Source organism: Etheostoma spectabile, chromosome 21 (genome assembly GCF_008692095.1).
Source record: "Etheostoma spectabile isolate EspeVRDwgs_2016 chromosome 21, UIUC_Espe_1.0, whole genome shotgun sequence".
NCBI lineage: Eukaryota > Metazoa > Chordata > Actinopteri > Perciformes > Percidae > Etheostoma > Etheostoma spectabile.
In genome coordinates, this window is record NC_045753.1 from 7988095 (window position 1) to 7997078 (window position 8984).

Here is an 8984-nt window from a genome sequence, read left to right on the forward strand (position 1 = left end):
TAGCTTTCAGCAGCAGTTGCATCCAGATTGCCAGTGAAAGTCTGTAACTTAGAGGGCAAGCAGTGTTTCAAATTCTCAGCTAACATCACAGTCAGATACCGCCCAACAGTCTATGGGTCCTCCCACTCGCCTGAAATCATCACATTTGCAACCAGGATGGCTGCGCCCGTAATGGCAAAGTTGACGTCTCGTAGCAGATCTTCACAAACCAATGGGTGACGTCACACATGCTCTGCCCATTAATATTAACAGTCTATGGTTGCAATTAGAAAATACCAGTATGACTTCAATCCATGTAGTTTAATAACTGAGATGTTTGTGTTTCTCTGGTTCATGTAATGAGGCCTGAGATTCTAGATGTCTTATTTCCCTTCCTTTTTGTGTTCTCGTAGTGGATTCCTGAGTGAAAGGAGTTGACAGGAGATTGCAAAGAGGACCAACGGTTGGAATAAGATTTAATCCAATTTTTCTAATCCCCACTTCTTCTTTATTAGTGACCGATGGGAGTAGCACAGAAAATCTTTCCACCCTAGAATGCGAGGAATTGTGAAAAGTATAAAGAATGACGGGCTTTGTAGCTTCTACATTGTGCCATGTCTGTTTCCTTTGAGACAATCTTAACTACATTCTCTGGCACATCCTCTCTTGCCACACCTCCTCTTTGTTTCAGTCCCTTTTAAGTCATGACCTTTTGAGAAAAAAAAAAGCCTTCTCCTTCTCTGTGTAGGGCTTGGAAATGTGCAGCATCAAGTCCTTCACTCCCTTTAGATACATTCAGCAACAGTTTTTTTGGCATCAAAACTGTACATCCTTGAAGCGTGATTGTATAAAAGTAAAGAATCAAATACTAAGGATACTGGATTGTAGTTTTCACGGTCATCCTGTCAAAAGAGCCGGCCTTGTTGACCACATACATTTTTTTCAGATGACTGATTTGATTGAAAGTTAGAGCTAAATCATACATCAGTGGCAGTTTTTTAGAGTCAAAACATCACAGCTCAGACTTTAATTTCATCCTCGTCGTCCATGTAACTGTAGGACATTTTGTTCTTGGGCTGGCTGAGGATCATCATCATTGAATCGGCAACCTCCATCCTGCTCTGTCCCTTTAAGTGGCTGATGCCATAATGGCGTGCGAGCACATCTGTAGCACTCTGGAACCGCTCGCTCTCCATCCCCATCCCAAACCTCACTGGTTCAGGAGACCCCATCCCCACATCGGCTATTTTAACAGAAAGCCCGACTCCGTTCCCCTCCATCCCTTCCTCCTCCTCCCATTCGGTCCCATGCGGGCTCTTCCTGCCCCCGCAGTCCTCCCTCAGCAGGGAATCCACGTATGAGATAGTAGCCGAGTCCATCTCCGATCCCTCATTGGTCAACCCGCATGCTGACCCCGCCTCCTCTCCCTCCCAGGCGTTGCCATGCTCCTCCGGGTGGCCGTCGATCAGGCCGAACACCTCGCTCATGAGGGAGGGCCCGAGGTCAAAGGTGAAGGTGTCCAAGGAGGTGAGGGAGGGAAGGGAATCAGAGTAGGCGGTGTAGGTGGGTTTGGGGTCAGAGGTCACAATGGAGGCAGAGCAGGTGGATAGGATGGCGTCAGAAGGGTCGGTCAGAGAGCCGCGGTGGATGTTAGGGGAGCAGGAAGTGGGGAGGGAGATGGAAGGTTGCTGGCGCTCAGAGCGAGAGAGACGAGGCAGAGTGACAAAACCAGACTCCAGACCTGAGGAGAAGACACAGAAATTCAGCACGAGGTATTATGTATGATTCAGTCACACTCTTCACATGGTTTTATCATCCAAAAGGGGGCAATGTAAACCCATCGGAGAATGATGATGACAAGCCAGTAAACCCCAGCCTGCAAAGTGCTGAGTTGTTCGGCTGTGTAAACAGTGAATCATCTGCCCTACACTGCCAGATCACTTAACAAGTCACATGCTCGCCTTCATGACCCAAACAGCTCAAATAACCACCGCACCTCTTAAAGCCAGCCACAAAGGGCCTGAGAGTCTGGAGGTTTCAAAACAGCGTCTGATTTCACAGATTAACACACTTTAACCAGAGAGCAAGAAAGGAGTAATCAGAGAAACCAGCTCATGGAAACCTGCAGACTCTGCCATTCATATGTCATAAAGCATAATTACTGGAGAATAAAGTAGCTCTAGATATCACTACAAAAGTACACTGAATTGGGAGTTTTGTTGAAGATTTGTTGAAAATGTCTCACAAACTTGTAAATCCACACACACAGACACAAGCCCAAACCCAAAGTGAGCCCTGAGGACCAAGGACTAAAGACTCACAGACTATTGATCTCAGGTGCTAAGTGAGTGAGTGTGTGAGGCCACATGGGCTCATATAGGTATAAAAAGGATTGGGACAGCACTTCACAAGGTCACGTTACCTTGGCAATGTTTAATAACAAAGATGTTGCTGACACTTGCCGGTTTGGGAATTTTAATTTTAAGTTTGTTGCTTTCCACACAACCAAATTTGTTCAAACTCTTGTTTTAAAAGATGGACAACAGGTCCGTTCCGGTCTGTGGTCGTGTGTCATGTGTTGTGCTGTTGCTTACCTTTGTAATTTCCGGATTTAGCGCTTTTGGTAATTCCCAAAGGGCTCGGTAAGTGTGTACTCAAACCCTCACGCCCTTTGAAATTCGACGTTGACAACAACCCTAAGCCCTTACGAATTTTGCAAGAGCGCGCACCAAAGTCTGTGCGTCTGTGAGTCTGGACTTTGGGATTGGGTCATCAACACACTCACACAGGGGAGGTGAGACGGTATGAGCCATGAGTGTGGTGTTAATGTGAGTCTCTCAGACAGCTTGCTGCAAGCTCTGTCTGGATCTGTGTGTGTTATCAGTGCGAGCGCTGCTGATTATAAGCCAAGGTGATTCATAAGGACATCTAGGGCAAATGTGTCTCAGTTACTAGGTAGAACTGAGACAGTTTCACTGTGGCTCATCAGATGGTAACCACTTCAGTTAACACTGATTAACTCGTTTGACCTTTGTGTTTCACATTCTTCAGGAACAGGGCCATATCATTTCAAAGAAACATCTACGTTTAATTTTTGTGGCCATTTTGCAGATTTAATGGCGCATTTTTCTTAATCCTCAAAAGACTGGGCAATAAAACTGATGACATGACATCATGTCAAGAAATTTCCAGTAAAGATATTTTGGACCAAAACAATGTTGGTGTTAGTCCCTCGGAATTAAAGAGCAACAGCTTCTTTCAACCCGATCAATTTCAACACAAACACAAAACATTTTTGCGTAAACAGAAGCCTCAATAGACCACCCACAATGCATCTTGTGTAACAGTAATGTTATTTTCCTGCCCCTATGTGCAGGGAGCTTACATTGGGTTTATTTGAGCATTTTTGACGAAAACAGCTGCCGGCTGCATCCAACTTAAAGATGCTGAAAAAGACTGTCAAGACCTGCGGGAAAGATTGAGTAATAATTCTCTGTGGGTTCGTCACTTTCACGACTTCTTTTACTACCCCTGTTTATTCCATTGTTGATGTAAAAGTATTGATCAAAGCAGCTTTAATAAAAAAAGAAAATCAACATAATCACCATAAGAGCTTTTCCTCTCCTCTGGTGTGCTTTGAGAACTGGGGAAGAGCACTTTAGCAGTGGGGCTCCCATTGGGCATATCCACATCCAGCCTGGGGAGGGAGATGGCGTTCTTGATAATGGGTGAAACAACGGGAGGTGGCGGCGACAGATCCTTGGGTCCTCCTGTGGGTCGGTTGTCAGACCCCCTTCGGATTTGACGGATCGTCCTGGAGAAGAACGCTCCGATCTTGTTGTCAGAGGAGGAGATAGAATCCGTTTCCCCGTTGTTCCCATTGGCCGTGCCACCGTGGTTGCTAAGGAAGGAGGTGTCCCCGAACACATCGCCGCCACGGCCCACGTGCATGGTGTGGCGAAAGTCACCCAGAGGAGGGCTGATCATGTCCAGCGTGAGGTCGCCTTTAAAGCGGCGCTTGCTGTGGGAGTGTGAGACCAGACCTTTGAGGCCTGACAGCTTTTCCTGAAGATTCATGATCACAAGAGGTGAGTGGCTTAATATTTCTTGAACAATTGTCTGGAATTGCCTTTAATCCCTCTGAATGGCAAAACTGTGAAAGCAAAGTTTAAGGTTTCTTTTCTTAGATTTATGCCAGAACCAGTTACAGTGGAGCTGTCCAAAGTACGGACCTAAAAAGTCATCTGAAAGGTTATTCCAAGATCATGAAACCATGTAATTTCTAAAAAGTTGGACTCCCAACCTGCAGCGTCAAATAGTTCACTGGGATATTATCTCTGTTGATCATGTGCAGGCCAAACTCTGTCCCACTCTTTGTAGCACGTTGTTATGCATAGCTGGTTGAATTAAACGGTCATAAATTGAGGAGAACACTATGCAGTTGTGTTCCTGGAAGCTGCCGGGCCAGTTGGAGTGTGGTCAGGTCGCCTGGTTTCCCCCGCTTGCATTGGGCTTTGGCTTTGTCGACATCAGCTCAGAAATAGGTCAGAGTCCAGCTGCAAATGGTTGTGCGGTCGCATCATGGAACCATCTATGGAGAGTAAAAACAGTGGGAAAACATCTATCTTTAAAATGTAGACAGGGATGTATTTGATTTAGAGGGATGTTGAAACGAATGACTTTTGCAGTTTATTTCATGTTGGATGAGATTCTGAGACCAATGTGCTTTCCTGTTCTGAAGACTGTATGTCCACTAGATCTGTCTTTCTGCAGGTTTTTAGGATTCCAAAGGTCCACTGGTCTGGAACCATCTAAATTTAGACCACAGTCACTCCTCTGTGCAACAAACCAAAGCCTGCCTTTTGTCCATAAAATGGGTGTACTTTCAGGGAACTCCTGCTTCCATTTTGTCTGGCATGAAGGTTACACAAAGTTCATTTTACATTTTGCTAAAAAAGTCTTATCGTGCTTTTCAAAAGCCGAACAGCAGCCCTCATTCAATGGGCTTAGATTTGTTTATAAAACGGCGAAGTATGCTTAGCAAGGAAGGAAGAGATAATGAAAATGTCCTGATAAGAACATCCCTGCTGTTACTGCTCAACTGCCTGTCTACAGAGTATTTTACTCTTTGACATTTTTTTTCTCCTATATTTTGGTCATTCATCTATTCCCTATTTTCCTCATCCAACTATTTCTATTAACATTTTTTTAATTGTCTGAGTGTGTTTAGGATCAGCGGAGCCATGACAGAGCTAAAGCTACAAGTGAAATCCAATGAGCACCAGCTTTATCCGCAAACTACTTAGCTGAAGCTAACCTTTGTGCAGGTAATGTTAATAAGACATATATATATATATATATATGTATATATATAGCCATATTTACTTCTGTAGCATTAATGTATAAACTCTCGTAACAGTAGATAAAGCATTTTGGCCAACAAGCTAACGCTAACAACGTAGGCTAGCTAGCGTAAATTCGCATTTACGGACAAATTATTAATTTCCATTATTTACGTCATTGCACCTTCTCTATTTTTTACCAACTGATTATAGGTTAAGGCTTTAAATTTCTTGGTACACTTAAAATTTGACTAGTTGTATTAGTAATTGATGCAGAATTCAGTTATTTTTGACTTGACTGGCAGCCTTTGACTGCCTTTTGTAGGTTTTGGGAGCTCCTACCTCCGTTAGTGTGTGAGTCTGTAATGAAGGCAGACAAAAAATTGGCTTTTTCTCATGTGTTGTATTTTTTTGCCAGCAGAGTAACGGATAGCCAATTCTAAAATATTTTGATAGCATAAGGCAGCCCTGACAAGGACCTCTGGTTCTCTTTAAAAGCTTTCCACTGCAGCAGCTAAATGTCGGCGGGCCTCCCACGCATGCACAGCCCCGTCTGGCTTCATTAATGACCTGCTATGGTTCAAGAGATGGGGATTGCGTCAGGTCCAAGGCAGCCCTTCTAATTTGCTGCTGACCGCAGTCCCAGGCCATCCGCTCCACCTCCCCTGGCTGGCGTTTTAAGAGGGGCATCTGGGAGAGGAGCGGAGTGGGAGGAAACACGGCACATACCAGCACTGAGCAGAGCCATATCAAGGCTCACAAAGGGACGCCAGGGACCACAGTACCGAGGTGTGATGTTCAATCTAAGATGGTGTGAGCCTGCAGGGACCTTGTGCATGTTCCCATGAACGTCGCTACAGCAACAGGCCAACTCTCTGATTATTACTCCCCAGTGACAGCAGCCACAGACACAATAGCTTTATGCTCTTCTGAGTGAAGGAAATGGTTTGTCTTGCTATAAGGTTAAACAAGAAAAACCTCAGTCTAATTGATAACCTACAGTTTTACAGGAATACACATGGGGCCATTAATTACTCTGGCTGTGTGCTTACGGAAAACCATAGTGTTTTGTCTTTGCCTGTAATCCTGTTAAAGACTTTGACCACAACTTGGGGGGGGGGGTCGCTCCCTCTAACTCCTTTTTATGTCTCTGGATCCTCCGGGCAAAGCACATTTTATCTGCACATATGGTTCTATCCCGCTGAACTCCCCTTCCCTCCTCTCACTGCTCCTTCTTTGCACTTGCTCCTCTGTTTTCTGAGTTATACAATTATAAATAGTTATACATCAGTCAGCACCCCAACATTTTGGTTCTTTAAAAGGTAATAAGTTTAACGCTTTAATCCCAGTAGCAGCCTGCCTGCGTGCGTCTAAGATATCAGAAAAGAACAGGGAACCTCTCGACAGGAGGGACTTGGACATACCCTGGATTATCTTCTAATCCTTCATCTGTGCCGTTACCCCCGACAGGGCCTGGCTGCTACCACCCTGGCCGGCTACTCCGTTGGTTCGGATTCCTGCCAGAGAGAAAATCAAATATAGAATGAGTCTGAGGCAGGGAGAGAGTCCATTCAAACTGAAGCGAGGCGGGGTGAGAAGTGATGGAAGGAAGCACGGTATGAAAAAAAATGTTAAGTTCCTTTTTCACAAAAAGGAGTGAAGGGGGAGGATGGCAAAACGGGGCAGAAATAGAAATGACAGGAATGGATGCTGAGAGAATTGAGAAGAGAAAAGGGCAGATGAGGAGAGGAAACAAGGGGATTGAGATGTAAGTGGAGGAGGGATGAACAATAGAGGAATGTGAAAGAAAAGAACAGAAACAATACATGCTGAGGAAGACAAATAAAGACTGAGACATAAAAGAGTCAGTAAGATTTCATTGACTGGATCCTATCAGTGTAAGAACACATATAATTTGCCTGGTCGTCTTTGATATTATTATCAATAATAAACATTACTGATGAACACTGACACCCATCAGATCTCTATGTTTCTTTTCCTTATAATTTATAACTTTTGTTAGTTTTGTACCCTTTCTTGGTGATCCCCTGACTTCTCCTCTAGCGCCACTATGACCTTGACATTTGTTGTTTTATCTCGAATGTCTCGACAACTATTGGATGGATTGCCATGAAATTCGGTTCACATTCAACTTTAACTACAGGGTGAATGGTAGTAACCATGCCGATCGTTTGTTTTCTCTAGCACCATCATCAGATCCAATATGTGGTTCATGACCTGACATTGTGAGCATGTTAGCATGCTTCCATTAGCCTCACACTCACTCAAAGGTTAGTCTGTGGTTAGTCTCGCATTGCAAGAGCGAGGGTCTGGCTAGTCCACACCGCATTTCAGTATTGGATAGAAATGTGCTCTGGTTTATTGGCATTTCTTTAAACCAATCACAATTGTCTTGGGCGGTACTAAGCGCCGGACGGAGCAATGGTGCCTCTGCAAAATAGCCTCAAGGAAGGAACTTGTTTTGGTGCACGTAGGGAGGCAAGCTCTGGAATTAAAATGGCTGTCCAGTGTGTGTGATGAGAATATATATATATATATATTTTTTTATAGAACGTCAACACCAGAACTGTACTATAAATGAAAAGTGTTGATGTAGAATTGTCTCTGGTTATCATGCCTTTGGTCTTTTACTCTTCTGACTTTTCACTGGTGAAATGCATCTTGTTTGGGGTCTTAATTGCTTGTATCAACCACTGCATGGCTTCCCGTTTCACCAAGACATTTGAAATGTTTTCATGTTTTTAACCAAAACAGTAGCCGGAGGCGTTTTCACAGACAACACTGAAAAGGTATCTTCAAAGGTTGTGAGAGAAAACGGAATTACCCGGAAGTTTTGCAACGAGACATCAGTAGCCCAGACTTAATCACTGTAGATGGGAAAACTTTCTGTTACAGTCCCACTTTTTTTTTTTATACATTAAACCTTCTTTGTCTTTCTGCTTCAGCTTTGAGTTGCTTTCTTTGGGCAACTCCCCATACAGGGGATTTGGGTGCGTTCATACATAACAGCCGGGACCATAAAATATTTCAGTGTCACTCTGTACAGTATTTGCTTGAGCCGGCTTTGCTGGATATAAACCAGAGTGACCACAGTCTAATAGGAGCCGTGTGTGTTGGGTGGTGTGCGCGCGTACAAACACGTTCCTGAGCAGAGCATCGGTCGGTGGAGTCTCTCTCTCTATTACGACCATCAAACATCCTTCTTCTCAACCTCGGTGCTGATTGAAACCATGTTTTGGTCTGAATCAACTTTTTTTTTTAATCCTCTTTTCATTCTCTCTTCTCCTCTTTCCTCCCTTTTTCGTTCTCTTTTTGCTTCTCTCAAATTGTTCCCTCTCATTTCTTTTCCATTCTTGCCTTCTATGTTCCTTGTCTTCTCTTTAATTGTCTCTCCTTCTTTTGTCTTCTCTTTCCTTCCTTTTCTACTCACTTTACACTCCTTCCTCTTATTTTTCTCTGGTTCCCGATTCTTCCTCTTTCCTCTGCTCCTTCCTCTTTTCTTCTGTTCTGCCTATCTTTGAGGGTCGTAACTGACTTAGGTTGTTGCCCCCCCACACACACACATTAATCTCCTTTTTTTGACAAAAACTTTCTCTGCTATAGTTTGTCTTGAACTTCAAATCAGCGATGGTTTTGTGATGT

General features: G+C 44.0%; 1 protein-coding gene and 1 long non-coding RNA gene across 4 annotated transcripts in view; one reads left to right on the forward strand and one right to left on the reverse strand.

The window, feature by feature from the left end:
* LOC116670868 (uncharacterized) overlaps window positions 1-8984 on the forward strand; it is a 23588-nt gene that overhangs the window by 2046 nt on the left and 12558 nt on the right. The gene's annotated exons all lie outside the window — the stretch shown is intronic.
* Window positions 916-8984, reverse strand: part of cdc42ep1a (CDC42 effector protein (Rho GTPase binding) 1a) — a 12011-nt gene continuing 3942 nt past the window's right edge. Inside the window, exons 2-4 of one of the 3 annotated variants that reach the window (XM_032501537.1) lie at window positions 6746-6838; window positions 3576-4570; window positions 916-1720 (exon numbers count right to left, since the gene is read on the reverse strand). In XM_032501537.1, coding sequence (XP_032357428.1) covers window positions 999-1720; window positions 3576-4056 — 1203 coding nt within the window. In that variant the 5' untranslated portion in view covers window positions 4057-4570; window positions 6746-6838 and the 3' untranslated portion in view covers window positions 916-998. The remainder of the gene's footprint in view (window positions 1721-3575; window positions 4571-6745; window positions 6839-8984) is intronic. The other 2 variants (XM_032501539.1, XM_032501538.1) reach the window with 2 other exon arrangements.